The sequence below is a fragment of the Chelonia mydas genome, chromosome 3 (genome assembly GCF_015237465.2).
Source record: "Chelonia mydas isolate rCheMyd1 chromosome 3, rCheMyd1.pri.v2, whole genome shotgun sequence".
NCBI lineage: Eukaryota > Metazoa > Chordata > Testudines > Cheloniidae > Chelonia > Chelonia mydas.
The window spans coordinates 301,207-326,712 of NC_057851.1; the positions used below are offsets into that span (position 1 = coordinate 301,207).

The 25,506-nt window shown below is 53.3% G+C and overlaps 1 protein-coding gene across 1 annotated transcript in view; it reads right to left on the reverse strand.

The window, feature by feature from the left end:
• GCKR (glucokinase regulator) overlaps positions 1-25,506 on the reverse strand; it is a 41,858-nt gene that overhangs the window by 8,854 nt on the left and 7,498 nt on the right. The window contains exons 2-17 of the mRNA XM_007057506.3: positions 22,249-22,404; positions 21,598-21,666; positions 20,376-20,444; positions 19,254-19,327; positions 16,454-16,520; positions 15,826-15,879; positions 15,274-15,368; positions 12,790-12,895; positions 8,608-8,726; positions 8,247-8,345; positions 7,186-7,283; positions 4,295-4,371; positions 3,226-3,322; positions 1,646-1,743; positions 732-815; positions 322-471 (exon numbers count right to left, since the gene is read on the reverse strand). Coding sequence (XP_007057568.2) covers positions 322-471; positions 732-815; positions 1,646-1,743; positions 3,226-3,322; positions 4,295-4,371; positions 7,186-7,283; positions 8,247-8,345; positions 8,608-8,726; positions 12,790-12,895; positions 15,274-15,368; positions 15,826-15,879; positions 16,454-16,520; positions 19,254-19,327; positions 20,376-20,444; positions 21,598-21,666; positions 22,249-22,404 — 1,512 coding nt within the window. The remainder of the gene's footprint in view (positions 1-321; positions 472-731; positions 816-1,645; positions 1,744-3,225; positions 3,323-4,294; positions 4,372-7,185; positions 7,284-8,246; positions 8,346-8,607; positions 8,727-12,789; positions 12,896-15,273; positions 15,369-15,825; positions 15,880-16,453; positions 16,521-19,253; positions 19,328-20,375; positions 20,445-21,597; positions 21,667-22,248; positions 22,405-25,506) is intronic.

Below are 25,506 nucleotides of genomic sequence, written 5' to 3' on the forward strand. Positions count from 1 at the left end.
GCATCTTGGTGATGAGATTCTCTCATGCTCAGAATTAGGCTCCCAGCCATGGTACAGGGGATGGGGCAGGTGGAGGACGGGAGGGTCGGCTACTGGGCTGTAGTGCTGTGCCTGGCCTTGAAAAGGTCCCACTGGGGGCAGTGCCAATGTCCAGAGAAGGGCCACACCAGGATTCCCTCCTCCCCCCCAGCCCCACTTAGCTATTGACCTTGCTTCCTGCCTTTCTCACAACTGGGGCCTCCCCCTACACTCTGAAGTAATAACTGGTAATGCTGCTACCTTCTTATTCCCTCGCTAGGCCATTGACTTGGGCCTCAGTACCTGCAGGATGGACACTGCCCTCCAGAAGAGCTTGGAGTTGCTGATTCTCAGGTCCACCATGTAGTTGTGGAGAATTTTGCCCTTGAGGACATGGGCCCCGGTGCTGACTGTGTTGAGGATCCACTTGGTGCTGAGCTCCCTCTGGAACTTCTGTGTGAAATACAGAAAAACAGATCCCCGTGAACTAGGCAGCCACAAACTGCCAGCCAGAGGGAGCCACGGCCCTGCAGCAGCCGGCCTGCCTCCCCGCCGGGAGAGCCACAGCCCTGCAGCAGCCAGCCCGCCTCCCCACAGGGCGAGCCATGGCCCTGCAGCCACCCCTCACTTACCTCAGAAATCACAAAAGTCCAGTCAGTTGGCACCCTGCTAGGAATCAACCTCAGGATCCAAACAGGTTTGTCATGCATTACCTGGATAAAATTCCCCTCATACTCAAGGAACAGGATGGGCCACATGATGCTCATGATGCAAGGAAACAGCTTCTTGAGGGAGGCCTGGTGGGGATAAAGATACTAACAGAAATCTTGTTGTGACAGATGTGCCCAAGCACGTCCTGGCAGGGATACTGAGTCCCACCGTTTTCTCAATATTATACCGAAGGGAGTTGTGTTTGGTCTGACAAAAGCTAAGCTCTAGCTGATTGTCCTGGTTATTATGAGATGTTCTATGGGAAACAATTTTAGAGTTAGCTAACACAGGACATTGTGTTCTAAATCTGTTGGGAGTGAAATCTAGCTCTCGAGGGAGGGCAGTCTAAGAGCTGACCCAAACAGGAGAACAATGAACACCCATCAGACAGCCTGTGTTTGCTGTCTGGAGTAGATGCAGGCTGGAGATTTACAAAGCCAAACCGAGAGTTCTGGGGAGAGTGGGCCCCCTGGGGTAAGACTGTAAGAGCAGACGATTGTCCCGAGTAGGTATCCATTAGGGAAGGGGACTGTGTCAGTGGGGACAAGCGCTGGACAAACTAACCATTGGGTGAGAAATACCTTATTAGATAGAAACGTAACTTGTTGATAAGTATAGGCTGCAGATGGCATTTTTTGTTTTTCTTTGACCTTTGAGGTTTAGGGCTGGTTGGGGGCAGTGTGGCCTCGGTGCAACTTAGAGCAGCTCCAGGGGCACCCAGTGCCACCGTGGGGTAAGACTCACTCCCTTCCCACTCAGCAGTTAAGGAATTAAGGAATTCTAGAATGAAGGCAACCCCAACCCTGCCCCCTCTAGGCGTGCACCAGGGTACAGTCTAACTACATGAGCACAAGCTCCATTTCCCACAGGACCGTTCCCTCACCTGGGATGGAGACAAAGAGCCTTCTCTACTCACCGGAAGGTACTGCCCAACAGTGGCATGAGAAAGTGCTTGGACATTTGATGTCTTCTCCTTCACCTGAACCACAAGCTTCTCCACCTCTGTGAGGTCATCTTAAAGCAAGGGGGAGCATAAGACTGGGGTAACCAGGCTCTGGACAGTCATTCAGGAAGATCCAGAGCTAGTCAGAGTCAAGGGTCCTTTGCACATCAGCCAAATCACCATACCAACATCCAAGAGACATGTTTACACACACATACACATCCCAGCCTATACTTTTCACCTTACTTCTGTCTCATTCACTTTCTTTGCTACAACTCCAGGGTAAGAGGGTAACAGGTCCATGGACTCCCTCCCAAGCCTTGTTGCTGAGGTACATCAGAGAACACAAACAGGCCTGGTTTGCCTGTAGCTCAGCAAAGGACCCAGTGTGATTGGCTCTGCCATGACAGATCTAGACTGCAGTGACATTATTAGTTACATTGGATAAGATGGGGGTTAATCTGAGACTTGAAAGATGGATAAGGAACTCGTTAAAGGGGAGACTACAATGGGTCATTCTGCAAGGTGAACTGTCAGGCTGGAAGGAGGTTACGAGTAGAGTTCCTCAAGGATTGGTTTTGGGACCAAACATTTTTTATTACTGACCTTAGCACAAAAAGTTGGAGTGTGCTAATAAAATTTGTGGATAACACAAAGTTGGGAGGTATTGCCAATATGGAGGAGGACACGATTATCATACAAGAAGATCTGGATGAACTTGAAAACTGGAGTAACAGAAATGGGATGAAATTTAATTAAGTGCAAGGTCATGCCTTTTGGGACTAACAAGAATTTTTGCTGGGGATGTATCAGTTGGAAGTGATGGAGGAGGAGAAAGACCTGGGTGTATTGGTTGATCACAGGATGCCTAAGAGCTGCCAGCGTGATGCAGCCATGAAAAAAGCTAATGCAGTCTTAGAATGCATCAGGCAAGCTATTTCCAGTAGAGACAGGGAAGTGTTAGTACCATTATACAAGGCACTGGTGAGATCTCATCTGGAATACTGTGTGCAATTCTGGTCTCCCATGTTTAAAAAATATGTATTGTATTTTCTCTGATAATTCTGGATATTCTTCATGCCCATAGGAACATCTAACCCCTCTCTGAATCCTGCCAGGCTCTTAGTCTGTTATGTCATGTGGCAGGGAGTTCCATAAGCCCCCTGTGCCTTGTGGGAAAATATTTCCTTTGATCAGTTTTTACTTTGCTGCCTTTCAGTCCCAGTGAGCTTCCCCCTCATTCTTGTCTTATGAGACAGGGAGAACAGATACTCTTGATCTCCCGTCTCTAGACCCTGCATTGTTTTAGATACTTTTCATAATTTTTTTTTATCTTGTCCCCTCTTACCTGTCTTTTTCCAAGGTAACAACAACCCCAATCTTTTCAATCGTTCAGCATACTAGGGAGAGGTGAGGCGGGATAAATCACAGCAAGAGGCTGACATGATCACTCAGCAGAGGGTAGTGCCCAGCAGGGGGAACAACAGCTCCTTCCTTTCCTCCCCCCGACAACTAGTGCTGACCCCTTCCCTCAGCTCCCAGCCACTCCTCACCATCCAGCGTGAAGACGAAGAGAACAGTATCGAGCTCTGTCAGCGATGGAAGAATCGTCTTCACAAAGTCCTCCTGAGAGAAGGCAAATTGTGGGCCCTGCCAGAGAAAGGGAGCCTGTTTAGCATGGTGCCAGGGCTCCTGCTACACTCTCTGACACATGGGCCGCCCTACCCACCCCTTCACTGGGGCCCCCTCCTTCTCTCCCAGACACTAGGGTTACCTTCCATTCCCAACATTAGAGCCCTCTCCTCCCTTCCCAAACATGGGAGACCCCATCCCCTTCACAACACTGGGACTTCCCTGGCTCTCTCCTGCCCTACTCCAGGTCCCCCCATCTTCCTGACACCAAGGCCCCATGCCCCCCCATAACATCAGGGTCCCCCCTCCACACCCAGCCACTGGGACCTCCCACCTGCCCTCCCCCAAACCAGGACCCCATGCATCCCTCTCCAGCCAAGCTTCCCCACACACCCTGAGACCAGGCCCCTCATCCTCCCTGACATCTGGGCTCCACCTCTAGTCCGTAACCCTGGGGCCTCCTTCCCCACAATGGGGACTCCCCCTTTGCTTCCCGACATAGCAGCACTCTCCTCCCTTCGCTGACACCAGGGAGCACAGGGGTATCAGTCCCTGTCTGCCCATGAGCCTGGGAGGCTCTGGGAACCAGAGGCATGGGCACAAAGAATCACCACCCGCTCAGAGTCCACCACGCCCCCACAGTATGCGCCCCAGGCTAGTACCCACTCCCCACCCAGCACCCATCCCAGACCATGAGGTTCACCACACCCATAAGCTACCTCAGATCAGACCCTGCCTGGTAGCCACCCCAGCCGAGTCCAGCCCCGGACTCACGGTCAGAACTACTCCCAGGACTTACTCCCCGCCCAGGACCTACCCAAGGGAGGGCTCACAATCAGCTAGAACTCCCCAACCGCTCCAGCCCCCTCCCGCCAGGCCAAGCAGGATCTCATCTCCTGCAGAATCCGCTCCAACGAACCCAAAACACACCTAGAGTAACCCTGACAGCCAGGGCCTTGCTCGTCACCCATACTGCAGCCCAGCTCCTACCTGCATTATCAGATCTGCCTCCTTGTTGAACATCTCACTGTGATCCCCAATCAGGAAGCCCCGCACATCATTGTAGTCTGTGTAGGAAAACAACAGGAAAGCAAGTGGGTGACCCAGAGGTAGAGGGAACAGGGCTGTGGGCCAAGGGGTCTCTTTGCAGGATCCCAGAGGCTGGAGGTCAAGGAATCTCCAAGCAGGATCCCTGGTGGCCAAACGGCCTCTGAGCAGGATCCCCAGGGATCCAACTTGGGGATGTCTTGCCCCCGGCCCCTCAGGATCCAGCTGAGACACCCCCTTTTCCCCCCAGCCTACAGCGATCCAGCTTGGAGACCCCAGGATCCAGCTAAGAGAGAAATTTCCCTCTGATCTCGGGGGATCCAGCTTGGGCACCCCTTGCTCTCCAGCCCCCAGGAAGCCTACTCAGAGAACCCTTCCCCCCAATTCTTTGGGAGTCCTGCTTGCAGACCCTTTGACCCCCAGCTCCCAGGATTCAGCTCAGAGACTCTTGCATCCCACCTGCAGGTATCCTGCTCAGAGAGACCCCTGGCCCCCAGGTATCTGCTCAGAGACCCCTTGGCCCTCCAGTCCCCAGGGATCCAGAACAGAGAACCCTTGCCCCACAGACCCTGGGAATCCTGCTTAGAGGGCCTTTGTGGGGCAAGATATCCCCAAGCTGGGTCTCCTTGCTGGGTCCTTGGAGGCTGAGTGCAGGAGTCTCTCGGCAGGCTCCCTGGGGGCTGGGGGTCAAGGGGTCTCAGAGCTAGAACCTAGGCAATTGTTCATGAAGCTGTGGTAGCCGATACATGCTATGTTAGGCATAGTTAGTATAAGTGTTGGGAAGTTATGTTAACTGACTGTATTATACTTGCCCCACAATTCTGTTCACCGATGTCAAGTATCCATAACACTTTGCATTAGCTGAAATAAGCTTTGGTTTAAGTAGAAAGGAAAACTGTCAGGATCAGGACATATGAGTGTCTTTCCATAGCACCTGGTAGGATGTTACGCTCACAGGCTAAGACTGGAATGTCCCAAAGGGAAAGGACAATATACATGAATGGTCTACCCTGGTACAAACATAGGAGGTGCCTTCATGCCCCTTGGTACCTGAAATGCATGTGTTCAGAACAAAGATAAGGTATACGTCATGATACCAGAAACACAAGGTGGTAAACTGATTGGTTAAATCTAATTTCAGATGATGTACACAATACCTTTTACTTGTAAACAGACAGAGTATAAAAATGGCGTTAGGGTTGTAACTTTTGGAGCACACCTTCTGTGCAAGGTGACCGTAACAACACTGCACACAACAGCTTCCTGGAGACTGGTATCGGATTGAACTTTTTTCCTGTACTTATATGTGATGTTGTATGATTAAAATAGGACCATGTAGAACGCTGTTGCTACCACTGTTATATAATTACAACAAATCTTTTACAAAATATGTCATGTAAGGTGTCAATGGAAAAGTTATGGTTTACTGAATGTTATTACCCTATTTGTTTGCATGTATCATTTTTGTCTCTGAAGTTACAAATATTGACTATTGTACTTGTATTTCAAATGTGTTTGCTCCCATGGTAATACCCACACAGTAGTTTACATCCAGTCTAGTCAGCACATTGTGAATGGACTATTCAAGCTGATGGCCCATCAATTAACACAATGGGCCATGGAAGAAGCTTATCTCCACTGATGGACTTTCCTGAGGATGTTCTAACTAGAATAGGGTAATGGCTGCTATGACTCATTGAAGAATACAAGGGCATGTGACTAGATTATGTGGTAATGAACTCCCTCTTGTGTGCCTGTACTTTTCCCACAAACTGTGCTGAGGGCTTTACTTGGAACAATGATTTTCCCTCCACATGGCAGAAGCTACAAAAGGCCCTGGAAACATCTCCATTTTGCCTTTTTCCTGCTCTGATCTCTGGACTATGGACTTATACTAACAGGTTTCTGAGTGGTAGCCGTGTTAGTCTGCATCAGCAAAAACAACGAGGAGTCCCTGTGGCACCTTAGAGGCTAACAAATTTATTTGGACATAAGCTTTCGTGGGCTAGAACCCACTTCAAGGGACTGAGGACCTTCCAGTCATTTGGAAGCAACCAGAGACTTAACAAGCCAGCAGTTTATTCCATCACTGCTTCAAGCCTGATCCAAGAACTTTGCCATTATTGTATGTATTTGATTCCTTTAACCAATTTTAACTTTCACCTCTTTTTTTTTCTTATAAATAATCCTTTAGATATTAGATACTATATAATATCTAAAGGATTATTAGACTATTAGATATTAGATAATCACGCTATTGCCAAAGGATTGGCAATAGCGTGATTATTGGGTAAGATCCGAGTTATATATTGACCTGGGTGTGTGGCTGGTTCTTTGGGATCAGAAAAACCCTTTGGTTGATTAAACTGGTTTTAAATAACCAATCATCATTAAGTCTAGTGTCTGGGTGTTGAAACAAGGACTGGGATACTTAAGGAGACTGCGTTTCTGACTTCTGGTTAGCCAGTGTGGTGAGACAGAAGTTTACTTGTATTACTGGATTGGTATATCTTATGGGAGAATAACCACCAGTTTTGGGGTATGTCTGCCCTGTTTCTCACCAGTTTGTCCTGCATCTCACTTGTGACCCACAGAGGCACGATGACACTATATTATTATTTGCTTAGAGCAATAAACCTGACTGATATTGGTTATTTGGTCTTTTGAATATATTTTATAATGAACCAAAGTGTGGTCAGGCAACTGACTCTATGATATATCAAAAGCCTGGTGCAGGGGGAGCTCAGAGCAAGGAGCTTGGACACCTCTCTCACATCACAGGGACCCTTTACATGAGGCATCAGGGCTCTTTCCAACACAGCCAGTTCCCTTACCTGCCCCAAACGTTGGGATGCATTCGGCACCATCCATGATGGCAATGATGCCCAGCGTGTGCCAGCCCACCATGTACACACGGGCCTTCTTCTGCAAGCTGGGGAAAGGACAGCACAGAGGGGTTACTCAGGGTGCTCAGAGGGTAGGGGCAGAGCACAGCACAGGGGGTTATTGCGGGGTCAGGGCAGAGCACAGCACGGAGGGTTACTGGGTATTAATTGGCTGTTTCCCCCCTGTAACAGGATGCATTCACCCCTCGTGAGCATCCCCTTGGCCAAGTGTGTGTGCTGCTCTCTCTGATTGTACCTGCTCTGGGATAGAACAGCGCCCCAGAGCTCCCTCCCTGGAGACAATGTCTTAGCCCTCTTGGGCTTCCTGGCTACAGCTCTCCAGCTGGGCCACTATAATTCAATTCCCCTTCTGGGCTGTCTCACCGCCCAGGCCACTTCCCCCACAGTGGCTAATGCAGGGTTGGGGAGACCCGGGCCCACCCACTACTCTGGGTCCCAGCCAAGGGACCCTGTAGAGTGTAGCCATCTGCTGTGTCCCTTTAATTATATTGTATGGATTCTCTAATTCCCCAAGCTACTTCCCCGTGGCCCCATGCCATCTTCACCCTTACCTCAGGGTCTTGTCCTAATGGAGTCCCAGCAAGCAGCTCAGGGCTCCTTCTTGTTCTCCCCGGCTTCTGGCAGCGCTGCCCTGTCTGGGGTTCTGTAGCTCATCCAGCCAGGAATGCACCATCCACACCCCTATAGCTCCAGAAGGAACTGAACTGCCTCTGGCCCTGCAGCTCTTCTTATACTAGGCTGCTGGGCTGTGTCTTACACACCCACTCTAGGTAGCTTGGAGGACTTCTCTACTGCCTTTTTTGGGGGGCAGGGTGTGCCAGGGCCATGAGGCCTCCAGCAGGGGGCCTCAGAGGATCTGATATACCACATCTCACCCCCACGCACTGTTCACTGAGTAGTCCTGCACCCTACACGTCTTTCCTCTCCCCCTTCCTTCTATCCCCAGCCCCCACTTCTCCAGCAGAAATGGAGATGCCTGCCCACCTCACCTGGTGCCTGCTTGCTTCATCAAGGCAGCAATCTTTTTGCTCTGGGCATAGGTGACTTTGTGAGCACGTTCATATGTCCTCAGGATTTCCAGGAGGCACCTACACATTGGAAGAACATAGAGAGGACTCATGGGACCTGTGCATGCCAAGCTCCTGTCTGCCCCAATGCCATTCACAGTCTGACCAGGAGCAGTCAAGTGCAGAGGTCCTTTCCCAATGTCCCAGCATGACATCAATATTCCCAGCCAATCCCCGACCATAACAATAGGCCAGCTGGGTACCCAGTCAAGCAGGGGACTCCAGCACTTGGGGGAGGTTGCCTGCCTAGTGTAGCCTACTAGCTCTGTAACCGGAGACTTACTTCTCTGAGATGTCAGTGTCCTTGGAGACTGTCTTGTGTGCTCCCAGCAACAATGTCTCTAGCAGGATCTTGGTGGCACTCCCACCCTTCATCCATGAGGAGCCACTGATGCCTTCAGGCTGAGGCAGTGGGAGAGAGAGAACTGAATGACACATGGGCACTGGGGCTCAAACCCACTCCCCAAGCCCCCATCCTGAGTGTACTGGGAAATTAAACCCCACTCCCTGTGCACCCCATCCTGTGGGATCAAAGACTATCTTCCAAGCAGCCCCATCCCGGGCAGGTACTCCCTAGAATCATATAAATGTATGGCTTGAAATGATCTGAGTGGTCATCAAGTCAAGACCCTGCCCTCAGGCAGGACCAAGAACACCATATAGACCATCCCTGACAGGTGTTTGTCCAACCTGTTCTGAAAAACTTCCAGTGATGGAGATTTCACAACTGCCCCTGGATACATATTCCAGAACTTAACTACCCTTATAGTTAGAAAGTTTTTCCTAAGACCTAACCAAAATCTCCCTTGCTGCATAGAAGCCAATTACTTCTTGTCCTGTCCTCAATGGATGTGAAGAACAATGGATCACCATCCTCTTTATAATAGCCCGTAACATATCTGAAGACTATCAGGTCCCCCTCAGTCGTCTTTTCTCAAGACTAAAGCTGGACAATCACAAGTCCATGGGGCCGGATGCGCTGCATCCGAGAGTGCTAAAGGAGTTGGTGGATGTGATTGCAGAGCCATTGGCCATTATCTTTGAAAACTCATGGCGATCGGGGGAGGTCCCGAACTGGAAAAAGGCTAATGTAGTGCCCATCTTTAAAAAAGGGAAGGAGGATGATCCGGGGAACTACAGGCCAGTCAGCTTCACCTCAGTCCCTGGAAAAATCATGGAGCAGGTCCTCAAGGAATCAATTCTGAAGCACTTAGAGGAGAGGAAAGTGATCAGGAACAGTCGGCATGGATTCACCAAGGGCAAGTCATGCCTGACTAACCTAACTGCCTTCTATGACGAGATAACTGGCTCTGTGGATGAGAGGAAAGCAGTGGACGTGTTATTCCTTGACTTTAGAAAAAGCTTTTGATACGGACTCCCACAGTATTCTTGCCAGCAACTTAAAGTAGTATGGGCTGGATGAATGGACTGTAAGGTGGATAGAAAGCTGGCTAGATCGTTGGGCTCAACGGGTAGTGATCAATGGCTCCATGTCTAGTTGGCAGCCGGTATCAAGTGGAGTGCCCCAAGGGTCGGTCCCGGGGCCGGTTTTGTTCAATATCTTCATTAATAATCTGGAGGATGGCATGGACTGCACCCTCAGCAAGTCTGCAGATGACACTAAACTGGGAGGAATGGTAGATACGCTGGAGGGTAGGGATAGGATATAGAGGGCCTTAGACAAATTGGAGGTTTGGGCCAAAAGAAATCTGACGAGGTTCAACAAGGACAAGTGCAGAGTCCTGCACTTAGGACGGAAGAATCTCATGCACCGCTACAGACTGGGGACCGAATGGTTAGGCAGCAGTTCTGCGGAAAAGGACCTAGGGGTTACAGTGCATGAGGAGCTGGATATGAGTCAACAGTGTGCCCTTGTTGCCAAGAAGGCTAACAGCATTTTGGGATGTATAAGTAGGGGCACTGCCAGCAGATCGAGGGACGTGATCGTTCCCTTCTATTTGACATTGGTGAGGCCTCATCTGGAGTACTGTGTCCAGTTTTGGGCCCCACACTACAAGAAGGATATGGAAAAATTGGAAAACATCCAGAGGTGGGCAACAAAAATAATTAGGGGACTGGAACACATGACTTATGAGGAGAGGCTGAGAGAGCTGGGATTGTTTAGTCTGCGGAAGAGAAGAATGAGGGGAGATTTGAATGCTGCTTTCAACTACCTGAAAGGGGGTTCCAAAGAGGATGGATCTCGACTGTTCTCAGTGGTAGCAGATGACAGAACAAGGAGTAATGGTCTCAAGTTGCAGTGGGGGAGGTTTAAGTTGGATATTAGGAAAAACTTTTTCACGGGGAGGGTGCGGAAGCACTGAAATGCCTTACCTAGGGCGGTTGTGGAATCTCCTTCCTTTGAGGCTTTTAAGGTCAGGCTTGACAAAGCCCTGGCTGGGATGATTTGGTCCTGCTTTGAGCAGGGGGTTGGACTAGATGACCTCCTGAGGTCCCTTCCAACCCTGATATTCTATGATTCTATTATCCTCCAGGTGCTTACAAACTGATTGTTTAATAATTTGTTCCAGTATCTTTCCAGGTATTGAAGTTAGACTGACTGATCTATAATTCCTGGGATCCTCTTTGTTCCTCTTTTTAAAGATTGGTATTAGGTTTGCCCTTCTCCAGTCCACTGGGACCTCACGCATCCTCCATGAGTTCTCAACAATATTGTGTTGAGTATCTTGCATTAAATGCCTCAGCCTTCTTTATGTCATCAGTCATTAGCTCTCCTTCCCTGCTAAGGAGAGGACCTACATTTTCCTTCATCTGTCTCTTGTTCCTCATGTATTTAAAAAGCCTCTGCTTATTGCCTTTATGTCCCTTGCTACGTATGACGCATTTTGTGCCTTAGCCTTTCTGCTTTTGTCCCTACATGCCCAGGCCGTTCTTTTGTACTCCTCCTTAGCAATCGGACCTTTTACGTAGAATTCTTTTTTCGTTTTCAGGTCATTGAAGAGCTCCTGATGAAGCCATACTGACCTCTTATTATTCATCCTATCTTTCCTTGATATGGGAAGTTTGCAATTGTGCCTTTAATATGGTCTCCTGGAGAAACTGCCAGTTCTCCTGAACTCCTTTATCCCTTAGATTTTCTTTCCATGGACCTTACATAGCAGTTATCTGAAGTTCTTAAAATTGGCTTTTCTTAAATCCATTGTCCTTATTCTGCTGCTCTCACTCCTTGCTTTCCTTAGAACATACTGGTACACTGAACCGAGGCCAGAAACCACTGAGTTTCAGTCTCTCACTGCAGATGTTCATGGGCAGCTTGTCCAACTGGGGAGACCAGCCCAGAGCTGGGGCTTCTGGGACACAGTGCATTCTGCATGCAGATCACAGCTGTCCCTCCAGGCAGCACTTCTCATGGAGCTGGAACAAGTACCTGTGACCAGAGTGCTGGGAGCTTGCCCCTACTGGGAATCCGGGCCGCAGTCAGCTCACCTGCAAAAGACTGCTGGGGATGTGTAAGCTAACCGGCTGGGAGGCTGGATGAGCCAATTAGTCCATTAGCTGAGGGGTATAAAAAGGACAGGCAGTACTGGGGGAGAGAGGGAGAGGAGCTGAGCCCAGTCTGTTCACAGACCTCTGTTCCTCAGCGCTAGGGAAAGGGCTAACGGGTGAGAAGCCCTGTCTATAATATTGCTGCCTGGGATTGTATTGGGATTGGTGGCGGGAATGTAAAGAAACCACACAAAGTTGCCACTCAACCAAGAGATTCCGAGAAGTTTCTGGGGCATCTGAGGACAGGGATGGGGAGGGCCCCGTTACAGTGCCAAATCCCTTCAACTCCTACTGTGACTGCAATACACAGCTCTAGCTCCCGTCCCCATCCTGCCTGCTGCACAGACACAGATCACAAGAGTAATGCTGAAAGGCAGAGCTGCCTCCCAGCGCCAGCAGTGCTCCCATTGGCCTGGCTCACCCCACTTTCTGCCCTGGCCTGCCTCATCTCATCCGGCTGTTCCTGTTGTCACCTGACTATGGTCCTGTGCAGGGATCCCAAAAGCCCCAAGCGCCTTTTGTGCATGAGAGGGGGAACAAATAAATGCTGGAGGCCTACAGATCCCCATTAGCAGCAGGAGCTCCCTCCTGCCTGAGCTTCTGGTCCTGTGCTATTCCCATGGCAATGGGGTGAGGTGTAACCCCAGTCCTGGAGCCTGTTCAGATGCAGCACTCACCTGTATTAGATCCAGACCCCCACAGGTCGACTCCGAGCAGGAGCTGGGCTGCTCTGATCGCAGAGGCCTTGGCCCTCTACCCCAGGGATCTGCAGAGCTCTCTCTCAGTCCCAGCCCCTTTCTCCCCAGTCTTCTGTAACTGATCCTGCTGGCCCTGTCTCATCAGAACTCTTTGCTGAACGTTAGGGACAGCCCTTCTCTGAGGAGGAGCCCAACCCAAAGAGGATTTCCAGGCAGCATTCTGGAGAAGATCCAAAAACCGGGTAGAACCTGTCACCTACCCCCACAGCAGGATTGAGGATAAAGGCTTTGTGCGACTCCTGCAGCTTCTGCATCCGCTCAGCCACCTGGCGGAAGGTAGAGTGCCAGCCCTCGATCTTATCATTCCTGCAGGAGAGACCTACTGCAAACAGGCCTGGGACAAGGACCTCACCCTGCCTCAGAAACTAACATCCCCACGAGCAGGCCTGGGCCTGACCCAGGCACTGGGGATTCCCCATCCTATCCCAGGCCTGAAATCCCCAAGAGAGGGCCCAGCCCTCAGCCCTGCCTTGGGGCTTCCCCATCCAACCCCAGGCCTGACATCCCCGTGAGAGGGCCGGGCCCTCAGCTCTGCCAGGGGCTTCCCCATCCAACCCCAGGCCTGACATCCCCGTGAGAGGGCTGGGCCCTCAGCCCTGCCCTGGGGCTTCCCCATCCAACCCCAGGCCTGACATCCCTGTGAGAGGGCCGGGCCCTCAGCTCTGCCAGGGGCTTCCCCATCCAACCCCAGGCCTGACATCCCCGTGAGAGGGCCGGGCCCTCAGCTCTGCCAGGGGCTTCCCCCTCCAACCCCAGGCCTGACATCTCCGTGGGAGGGCCGGGCCCTCAGCCCTGCCAGGGGCTTCCCCCTCCAACCCCAGGCCCTCAGCTCTGCCAGGGGCTTCCCCATCCAACCCCAGGCCTGACATCCCCATGAGAGGGCCGGGCCCTCAGCTCTGCCAGGGGCTTCCCCCTCCAACCCCAGGCCTGACATCGCCGTGGGAGGGCCAGGCCCTCAGCCCTGCCAGGGGCTTCCCCCTCCAACCCCAGGCCCTCAGCTCTGCCAGGGGCTTCCCCCTCCAACCCCAGGCCTGACATCCCCATGAGAGGGCCTGGCCCTCAGCCCTGCCCTGGGGCTTCCCCATCCAACCCCAGGCCTGACATCCCCGTGAGAGGGCCGGGCCCTCAGCCCTGCCAGGGACTTCCCCATCCAACCCCAGGCCTGACATCCCCATGAGAGGGCCGGGCCCTCAGCCCTGCCAGGGGCTTCCCCCTCCAACCCCAGGCCTGACATCTCCGTGGGAGGGCCGGGCCCTCAGCCCTGCCAGGGGCTTCCCCATCCAACCCCAGGCCTGACATCCCCGTGAGAGGGCCGGGCCCTCAGCCCTGCCAGGAGCTTCCCCATCCAACCCCAGGCCCTCAGCTCTGCCAGCGGCTTCCCCATCCAACCCCAGGCCTGACATCCCCGTGAGAGGGCCCAGCCCTCAGCCCTGCCAGGGGCTTCCCCATCCAACCCCAGGCCTGACATCCCCGTGAGAGGGCCGGGCCCTCAGCTCTGCCAGGGGCTTCCCCATTCAACCCCAGGCCTGACGTCCCCATGAGAGGGCCCAGCCCTCAGCCCTGCCCAGGGGCTTCCCCATCCAACCCCAGGCCTGACATCCCCATGAGAGGGCCCAGCCCTCAGCCCTGCCCTGGGGCTTCCCCATCCAACCCCAGGCCTGACATTCCCATGAGAGGGCCGGGCCCTGAGCCCTGCCAGGGGCTTCCCCCTCCAACCCCAGGCCTGACATCCCTGTGAGAGGGCCGGGCCCTCAGCCCTGCCAGGGGCTTCCCCATCCAACCCCAGGCCTGACATCCCCATGAGAGGGCCCAGCCCTCAGCCCTGCCAGGGGCTTCCCCATCCAACCCCAGGCCTGACATTCCCATGAGAGGGCCGGGCCCTGAGCCCTGCCAGGGGCTTCCCCCTCCAACCTGAGGCGTGACATCCCTGTGAGAGGGCCGGGCCCTCAGCCCTGCCAGGGGCTTCCCCATCCAACCCCAGGCCTGACATTCCCATGAGAGGGCCGGGCCCTGAGCCCTGCCAGGGGCTTCCCCCTCCAACCCCAGGCCTGACATCCCCGTGAGAGGGCCGGGCCCTCAGCTCTGCCAGGGGCTTCCCCATCCAACCCCAGGCCTGACATCCCCGTGAGAGGGCCGGGCCCTCAGCCCTGCCAGGGACTTCCCCATCCAACCCCAGGCCTGACATCCCCATGAGAGGGCCGGGCCCTCAGCCCTGCCAGGGGCTTCCCCCTCCAACCCCAGGCCCTCAGCCCTGCCAGGGGCTTCCCCATCCAACCCCAGGCCTGACATCCCCATGAGAGGGCCGGGCCCTCAGCCCTGCCAGGGGCTTCCCCCTCCAACCCCAGGCCTGACATCCTCATGAGAGGGCCGGGCCCTCAGCCCTGCCAGGGGCTTCCCCATCCAACCCCAGGCCTGACATCCCCATGAGAGGGCCGGGCCCTCAGCCCTGCCAGGGGCTTCCCACCCTGCTCCAGGGGGCCGCATAGATTTTCAGGGAACTGGGTGAGACAACGTGGGAGGCTGACTGGCAGGTTCCACCTCAGCATGATCTGGTTCTCGCTGGAGATGCACTCAAGCTCTGGGCTGGAGATGCCAGCATTAGGGCCTGGTGTAGGCCCTTGTCTAGGGCAGGTGGAGCGACTGAGCCCACGGTGCCCCTTCCCTGCTCTCATGCTGGCTGTTACCTGGCCATGCTGACGGGGTTGAATCCCACCAGGACTGGCAGGAAGATGTCCAGGTTATTCATGCAAAAGTCCAGCTGTCCTGCCACAAAAGGGGCCTGTAGCAAACAGAGTCAGTGAGACGCCTAACTACTCTCCCCAGGCTGAGCACAGATCAGAGTCCGCCCTGCCTGCTACCATAAAGGGGACCAACCAAGGGTACAAACCAAGACAAGTTGCAATCCCCACCCTAACTGTCCCCCATGCTGAGCACTGGTTGTACCACACCCAGTAAGCCACCCTACCATGGCAGGCACCCACTCCCCTCCCAAACCTTGATTATGGCAGGTACCCACTTCATCACCCCCTTCTGTGATCATCCACTCTGCACCCCCCCCCACCCCGACTATACCAGGCACCCACTCTGCACCCGCACCATGACAATGGCAGGCACCCACTCTGCACCCACCCACCCTGACAATGAAAGGGACCCACTCTGTTTCCCCTCCTAACATTGACTGTACCAGGCATCCACTCTGCTCCCAGCAAATTTGCAAATATCCATTGGATACTTACAGAAAAACCACATGAAATTCCAATGAAAACTACTTTTTTCTTCCCCTCACAGACCTGGGGAGAAAATGGGAAAACTCAGTATGGTGCGGGTGAGAGGAGGGGCTGCCCTGGCACTGCGCTGGGGTGGGGAGAGGGGCTGCCCCGGCACTGGGATGAGTGGGCAAGGTGACCTTGTACTTTGCTGCCCCCTCCTCTCCCTGCATGAGCAGTGGGAAAGAGGGAGACCCTGCCCAGGCGGAGTTGAGAGAGAGGAAGCCAGAGCTGCTCTGGCCCTTCCTCTGCTGTGCCCTGCCTCGCTGCCCCCTTGAATGCCTTTGGGGAGCAGTGGGCACTGCCTGATTTTCACCCTGTGACCTTTACTCCCATCCCTGTTTTTTTGTTTGTTGTCCCCAGTGTTCAGCTGTGGCCCCAGTTCCCTGGCCCATCCCAACGGCTAAGGAGGAGGGCCTTAGCTATGTGCGGGGCTTAGGCCCGCTGTCTCCTGGAAATCCACAGTATGCCCTCCCCTGGCAATCCTCTTCCTGCCTTCCCAGAGAGACTTGGTGCATGAAACCGCCAAGACTGGGTCCTCTGGGTCACAGCTGAAGTATTGTTTCAGTCTGTCTCCTTCCCCATCTCCAGACCTCACCTTGCTCAGCTCCTCGATCCCCAGCAGGGCGCAGTCCTCCAGTCCCTCCTGAGACACCACTAGGGATCTACATGAGGAAACAACCTTGTTCAGTTACTCACAGATACAACCAAAACACACACACTCAGATCACAGGAACCCGCAGGCTCATGCTCCCCTTCTCAGGGCTGATGCACAGGGAGAACTGTCCCCCATGCACTCAGGATGCAGGACATGTAGACTCCACAGCCTGCAGCTGGCAGGACACAGGAAATCTAAGCAGCCTGTGACCCTAAATGGGCCCCGTCACTCTAGCCCAAGTGGCCTGGGCTGCCCCCGGTGCAGTGCAGCACACATGTTGCAGCTGGTTAATCTGGAGGCCACAAGCACCAGGCTCACTGCAGCCACATCCTGCACCTGGGAGAAATGGGCAGTGAGCTGATGCTTGTGGCCTCCGGGTTAACCAGCTGCAACACAGGGGGAAAAAGGGATTTCTGGCTCCATTTGCCACCTGATAGCTAAAAGCCCCTCTTCACTGAACCTCAGAGTGGGAGCAAGACCTCCTCCTGTGCACCAGCCTCAGCTCAGTCCTATCTGAGTGAGCTCCAGCTGGCTTGGTTGCATAGATTCATAGAGGTTAATGTCAAAAGTGACCAGCGTCATTATCTCATGTAGTCTGATGTCCTGTAGAACGCAGCCAATGTGTTAATAATTCCACCCAGCTACCCTTGGACTGAGCCCAGTAATTTGTGTTTTGACTAAAGCATCTTCCAGAAAGGCAGCTAGGCTTGAGCTGAAGATATCAAGAGATGCTGAATCCATCATTTCTACTGGTAGTTTGTTACAATGGTTAATCACCTGTGCCTTATTTCTAATTGGAATTTGTCTGGCTTTATCTTCCAGCCATTGGTTCTTGTTCTACTTTTCTCCACCAGATTGAAGAGCTCTTTAGTACACAGTATTTGCTCCCTGTGAAGGTACTTAGACACTGGAATCAATCAGCTTTTGATCTTTTTGACTAACTAAACCAAGGGTGGACAAACTTTTTGGCCCGAGGGCCACATCAGTGAATAGAAATTGTACTGCGGGCCATGAATGCTCACAAAATTGGGGTTGAGGTGCGGTAGGGGGTGTGGGCTCTGGGGTCGGGCTGGGGATGAGGATGAGGAGTTTGAGGTGTAGGAGGGTGCTCCAGGCAGGGATCGAGGGATTTGGAGAGTGAGAGGGGGATCAGGGCTGGGGCAGGGGGTTGGGGCCCGGTGAGAGGCTCAGGGGGTACAGGCTCTGAGCAGCGCTTATCTCAAGTGGCTCCCGGAAGCAGTGGCATGTGCCTTCTCTGGCTCCTACACGGAGGTGCGGCCAGGTGGCTCTGCACACTGCCCCATCCTCAGGCACTGCCCCTGCAGCTCCCATTGGAGGGCGTAGGAGCCAAAGTGAGGCCATGCCGTGGTTTCTGGGAGCTGCGTGGTGCAGCCCCCGTCCTTGTGCCCTGGCTGGAGCACCGGAGCAGGCCTGAGCTGCGTAGTGCGGCCCCAACCCTGTGCCCCGGCCGGAGTGGGGCTGAGCCGCGTAGTGCGGCCCTGAATCTGTGCCCTGGCCGGAGCACTGGAGCGGGTCTGAGCTGCGTGGTGTGGCCCTTGACCCAGCGCACAGGCCGGAGCGGGGCCAAGCCGCATGGTGCAGTGTAGCCCCGGCCAGAGCACCAGAGCGGGGCCCAGCTGTTGGTGTGGCCTCCGACGCAGCACCCCGTCTGGAGCACCAGAGCGCGGCCGAGCCGTGTGGTGCAGCCCTGACCCAGTGCCCCGGCTGGAGTGCTGGAGCAGGGCTGAGCTGCATGGTCCGGCCCACTACCCTGTGCCCCAGACAGAGCACTGGAGCGGAGCTGAGCTACGTGGTGCGGCTCGCAGGCTGGCTTAAAATGGCTCACAGGCCGGATCCAGCCCACAGGCCGTAGTTTGCCCACCCTTGAACTAAACTGATTGAGCTCCGTAAGTCTCTCACTGTAAGTGAATTTTTCCAACCCTTGAATAATTTTTGTGGCTCTTCTCTGCACCCTCTCAAATTTTCCAACATCCTTTTAAACTGTGGATACCAAAACTGGATACAGTATACCAGTATCAGTCTCACCAATGTCATATACAGAGGTGAAATCATCTCCCTGCTCCTGCTCACTTCTCCCCTGCTTATACATCAAATAACTGCATTCACCCTTTTGGCCAGACTATCACACTCCTCTTCAGCTGCTTGTCCAGTGGGACCCCATAATCTTTGCAGAGTCACTGCTTTCCAGGATGCTGTCTCCTTTCTATAGGCATGGCCTGCAGTCCTCGTTTCTAGCTGTAGGCATTTGGCAATATTAAACCACATTTTGTTTCAATCGGCCAGCTTACCAATTGATCCACCTCGCTCTGTATGATGCCCTGTCCTCTTCGTTGTTTACTTTGACAATCTGTGTGTCATCCATGAGTTTATATTTAATTCCAGATCATTGATTAAAGGGTTGAATAGCATCAGGCCCAGTACCAGTGAATTCCATTAGAAACACCCCCATTAGATTATCATTCCCTATTGACAACTGCTAACCAGAGACCCACATGCGCTTGACCCCACACATACAGTACAGGTCTATAAACGGTGCAGTGGAGCACTCTCTGCCATCCCCTGCTCGGCCAGGCAGTGGGGGAGGAAAGATGCTACCCACTAGGGTCTCAGATGGGACAAATGTCAGTGTCTGGCTGGGAGACAGTCAGAGCCACAGCCGGAAGCAAAGGCCATTATCTGCTCAGCCAGGCTGAGTGCAAACACGTGCTCTCCCCCTTACCTGTCTCCCCCAGCAATGATGTATGTGTAACGGGGCAGCTGACCTAGACCCTTCAGCAGCTTGTTAAAGGAAACCTGGGAAGAGAGAGAGAGGAGAGAGGCACAAAAACAGGCAGGCCATGCACCCCAGCAACCTGTCTATAAATTAACCATCCTAGGAACCACCCAGCCTGTGCAGGCCAGGGAGCTACAACATACTGTGAAGAGAAGACAAAGCCAGAGGCAGCAGCAGACCCCTTTCCCCAGTGACATACACAATAGGAGGCCCCCTAAGCCAGCACCGCTGTATCTGCCCTGTAGAGCCCACCTCTAACAGGAAACTACTGGTCCTCGCCCCAAGGTTTCCAGTCCAGGCATGAGCTCCAGTGCACGGTTATTTCTGCCAGGGGCTTGGGGCTGGCCCCATAACACAAGCAGAAACAGGGATTATAAGTGGGAAATCGAACCCAAGAGGAGCACCCGCACCCACCCCATCCCAGGCAGCCAGAACTGACCCAGAGAGTTCATGGCAATTTGTGATTGCAACCCATTGCACCCTTTCTGCCTGCTGCCATGGCTCCCTGGGGCGCCCCTGTGCTGCTTACAGCACCCTGCACCCTCAAGCCATCCTATGCTCCACCCATGCAGCCCATGGCACTCTGTTCTCTCCCCTCATGGTTCAAGGCCTGGGGTGTGCTGGGCACCTGCAGGACAGCTGAGGGGCCGGGGAGAGCTAAGTGTCTTGATGGGTCCGGGAGAACCTGAGCATCTTTGTGGGAGCTGGGGAGGTGAGGGGGCTGAGTGTCTCCACTGAGGCCAGTGCGGCTGGGGGGTTGAACATCTCCAGGGATCCCAAGAGGGATGTGCTTCACTAGGAGACCATGGGGGCACAGTGTGCTTGGGAAATGGAGAGGGATGCTGAGCCCCTCTGGGGTGGGGTCAGGGAGGCTGAGCTGCCCTGGGTAGCCAGGGGCGTTGCTGGAGGATGTAGGGGGCTGAGTACCTCCAAGTAGGCTGTGTCCTTAGGGGGTTGGTGTGCATCATTGGGAGGATGGGGTGTGCTGAGCATATCCCGGGTGTTCCCCAGGGCTGGGATTCTGCACCAGCACACTGTGGAGATGAGGAGGAAGCAGGAGCAACTCACGGCAATAAGGAAGGCCAGCCTGCCCGAGGTGCCCCCGCCGCTCAGCACGATAAGGGTGTTGTCTGGGTCCTGCAGAACCAATGGAGACAGGTGACTGTCCTGCGGAGCTGGGTCCATCTCCCCAGCCAGAGGCAGGAGTCCCACAGCTGCTCAGAGCAGACAGAGGCCACGGTCGCTTGCACTGAGGACTGTGGCAGCCTTTGATAACAACATTCAGGATCCCCAGTGGCTCTTAGACCAGGAGTGTTTTTCCCTTTCACATCAGCCTTCCCTGTGAGACCTGGGCCTTGGCCCCCTCCCAGCCGCACTCTGCAACACGCTCACTCGAAGCTGCAACTTGTGCAGAACATGGCTGCCTGCTCCGGGAGTCTCAGACCTGGCCTGGACCACAGGCCCAGATGCCTGCCTTGAGGGATCCCATCAGCTGGCTGCTGTGGGAGCACATGGACTCCAGAATCTGGGGTAAGAGCCCCCAGACCCTGCTGCCTCTCCAGCACGTCCTTTAGGAATAGGGAGCGGGCTCTGTGATGGCAGCACATTCACTGTGGTGAGACACCTCTTCCTTTATCATGCCGTGGCCCTGATACGGCCCAAGGCTGGTCTGTCCCCAGCTCTCCTGGCTCTGCAAGAGGGAGGGAACCCAGGATGGGGCAGGCCTGGTCCTCTCCAGTGTGGAACTCCAAGAACCACTGAGCCATGGCTCCCCAGACATGCTGATGATGCCACTAAGCACAGCAAAGAGGGCTGATTGAGCGTCTCCTGTACGATGTCCAAAGGGTACAGTACCTTTCAGAGCTCCATTCCTGTACTGTATCGTGCTGCACCTCACCACAGTGTACCATGCTGCAACACACCGCACTGCACCTCACCGCTCTGTATCGTGTTGCTCCATACCACACTGCATCTAGCTGCACACCTCACCTCACTGTACCATGCTGCTCCATAACACGCTATGTCTCACCTCATTGCACCACACTTTAGCTCATTCCACTGCACTGCACCTCACCTCATAGCAACCACATTGCACTTCACCATATCATGCCACACTACACTGCATTTCACCATACCACATCCTACTGCATTGCTTCATGCCAAACTGCACCATACTGCATCACAAGCACGTCCTACCATACTGTATCACACCACATTTCACTGCACCATACTGCAGTGTGCCATACCACACCCCACCCACTGCCCCACAGTGCACTGCACTACAATGTACCTTCAGGACTTCCTGCACTTTATTGATAATGTCAATCATGGTCTTCAGCACTGACTCACTGTACAGTCTCTGAGAAGAAAGTGAGAGGATTAGGGCTTTGTGATGTTATCTCCCAACCAGCCCATAGATCGTGAGGGAGAGGTCAGGGCTCTGTGGGGTTACTCACCCCAGTGGGGCCCATACTCCATGGGGTGGCTCAGTGGCCTATGAGGTAACCCCCTCACTCCAAAGCTCAGGGCTCTGCGGGTTTACTGCCCCACCCATCCATATATACACACACACCAGAAATAGTATGAAAAGGCAGACTATTAACATCATCTGAATACAGGGTTCAGGGTGAGGGCCTGACTGGTCTGCTGGGCTCTGAATGACTGAACTGGGGTTCCCTCATGTGTTATCTCTTCCCTCACAATCAACAAGCTCTCGGTGATGAGGGCAAGGCCAGTGGGAGCAAGAGATAGAGCCTTCTCAGGGGCCAGCCTGATGGCTTTTCAATGCCCTCCAACACAAAGGGAAAACTATCACAAATCTCAGCACCTCCAGGACTCAACGCCAGGCCTACCACTTCCCTAGACTCTCCCACAGCTCTACAACCAATGTGGCTATGGCGAGGGGGTCTCAACACACAGGCAGGCAAGGCAGAGAACTTACCGTATAGTTAAGCAGAGCTTCGTCCTCCTCCTGGAATATCTCTGCATCACATTCCTTCAGAAGCTGGACAATCTGCACAGGGTCAGCCTTATCCAGCTCCCTGGTGATGGGGTTCGACTTCTCACTGATGGGCAGGGTTGCCTCATACCCTGCCAGCTGAAAGGCAATGCACACAGGATGCAGAGTCTCCCCAGGGCAGAGCGGGACTGGGCCCCAGTGCTAGAATGGCTCCCACAGCCTCTAAATATGCTAGTCCAACTGTGCGCATTTAGCCTGGGACAGAGAGCCCCTCCACTGCAACCCTCCGGCCCTTCCTCCTCCACTCATCAGATGGGCTTATTTAAGTTCTTTTGTTGTTGTTATTGTTACTTTCTATTATGGCTGCTCCTAGGAACCCGACCGGTGATCAGGGCGCCATGGTGTTTGGTGCTGTACACATGCTCCCTACCCAGGGATCGTCCAGTCTCGGGTCAGAAAGGGCACACCAGGAGAACAAAAGAGAGCAACAAAGAGGGCTAGAGATGAGGAAACAAAACATTTTGCAAGGGCTCAGCAACCTCAGCATTAACTTGCCTTTGGGTTTCTAAACCTGCTGCACTTGAGATTGAGCCTCAATGGAGAAGATTTGGGAACAAACCGATTAAACAAACAGCAATAAGTCACCAGGACCAGATGGGATTCACCCAAGAATTCTAAAGGAACTCACATATGAAATTGAAGAACTCCTAACTGTGGTATGTAACCTATTGCTTAAATCAGCCTCTGCACCACGTGACTGGAGGGTAGCTAATGTAATGCAGATTTTTTTTAAAGGCTCCAGCGGCGATCCTGGTAATTACAGGCCAGTAAGCATAACTTCAGTACCAGGAAAGTTGGTTGACACTATAGTAAGGAACAGAATTATCAGACACAGAGATGAACACAATATATTGGGGACGAGCTGCTGCTGCTGCTTGCCAGGAGCTAGGATTCGCGATGTGACGGAGAGACTGCCGGATCAAGCCCTCGGATCGCTGCCCCTTCCTGCTTCTCCACGTGGGCACCAATGATACTGCCAAGAACGACCTTGAGCAGATCATTGCAGACTATGTGGCTCTGGGAAGAAGGATAAAGGAGTTTGAGGCGCAAGTGGTCTTCTCGTCCATCCTCCCCGTGGAAGGAAAAGGCCTGGGTAGAGACCGTCGAATCGTGGAAGTCAACGAATGGCTACGCAGGTGGTGTCGGAGAGAAGGCTTTGGATTCTTTGACCATGGGATGGTGTTCCAAGAAGGAGGAGTGCTAGGAAGAGACGGGCTCCACCTAACGAAGAGAGGGAAGAGCATCAATCCTGAAAGAATCAATCCTGAAACACTTACACGAGAGGAAAGTGATCAGGAACAGTCAGCATGGATTCACCAAGGGTAGGTCATGCCTGACTAATCTAATAGCCTTCTATGATGAGATTACTGATTCTGTGGATGAAGGGAAAGCAGTGGATGTATTGTTTCTTGACTTTAGCAAAGCTTTTGACATGGTCTCCCACAGTATTCTTGTCAGCAAGTTAAAGAAGTATGGGCTGGATGAATGCACTATAAGGTGGGTAGAAAGTTGGCTAGATTGTCGGGCTCAACGGGTAGTGATCAATGGCTCCATGTCTAGTTGGCAGCCGGTGTCAAGTGGAGTGCCCCAGGGGTCGGTCCTGGGGCCGGTTTTGTTCAATATCTTCATAAATGATCTGGAGGATGGTGTGGATTGCACTCTCAGCAAATTTGCGGATGATACTAAATTGGGAGGAGTGGTAGATACGCTGGAGGGCAGGGATAGGATACAGAGGGACCTAGACAAATTGGAGGATTGGGCCAAAAGAAACCTGATGCGGTTCAATAAGGATAAGTGCAGGGTCCTGCACTTAGGACGGAAGAACCCAATGCACAGCTACAGACTAGGGACCGAATGGCTAGGCAGCAGTTCTGCGGAAAAGGACCTAGGGGTGACAGTGGACAAGAAGCTGGATATGAGTCAGCAGTGTGCCCTTGTTGCCAAGAAGGCCAATGGCATTTTGGGATGTATAAGTAGGGGCATAGCGAGCAGATCGAGGGATGTGATCGTTCCCCTCTATTCGACATTGGTGAGGCCTCATTTGGAGTACTGTGTCCAGTTTTGGGCCCCACACTACAAGAAGGACGTGGATAAATTGGAAACCGTCCAGCGAAGGGCAACAAAAATGATTAGGGGTCTGGAACACATGACTTATGAGGAGAGGCTGAGGGAACTGGGATTGTTTAGTCTGCGGAAGAGAAGAATGAGGGGGGATTTGATAGCTGCTTTCAACTACCTGAGAGGTGGTTCCAGAGAGGATGGTTCTAGACTATTCTCAGTGGTAGAAGAGGACAGGACAAGGAGTAATGGTCTCAAGTTGCAGTGGGGGAGGTTTAGGTTGGATATTAGGAAAAACTTTTTCACTAAGAGGGTGGTGAAACACTGGAATGCGTTACCTAGGGAGGGGTAGAATCTCCTTCCTTGGAAGTTTTTAAGGTCAGGATTGACAAAGCCTTGGCTGGGATGATTTGATTGGGGATTTGTCCTGCTTTGAGCAGGGGGTTGGACTAGATGACCTCCTGAGGTCCCTTCCAACCCTGATATTCTATGATTCTATGATCTTCGCAAGCAGGCTGGCTAACCTAGTGAGGAGGGCTTTAAACTAGGTTCACCGGGGGAAGGAGACCAAAGCCCTGAGGTAAGTGGGGAAGGGGGATACCGGGAGGAAGCACGAGCAGGAGAGCGTGAAAGGGGAGGGCTCCTGCCTCACACTAAGAAAGCAGGACAAATAGCAAGTTATCTCAAGTGCCTATACACAAATGCAAGAAGCCTGGGAAACAAGCAGGGAGAACTGGAAGTCCTGGCACAGTCAAGGAAGTCCTGGCACAGTGATTGGAATAACAGAGACTTGGTGGGATAACTCACATGACTGGAGTACTGTCATGGATGGATATAAGCTGTTCAGGAAGGACAGGAAGGGCAGAAAAGGTGGGGGAGTTGCACTGTATGTAAGGGAGCAGTACGACTGCTCAGAGCTCAAGTATGAAACTGCAGAAAAACCTGAGAGTCTCTGGATTAAGTTTAGAAGTGTGAGCAACAAGGGTGATGTCGTGGTGGGAGTCTGCTATAGACCACCGGACCAGGGGGATGAGGTGGACGAGGCTTTCTTCCGGCAAGTCGCAGAAGCTACTAGATCGCAGGCCCTGGTTCTCATGGGAGACTTCAATCATCCTGATATCT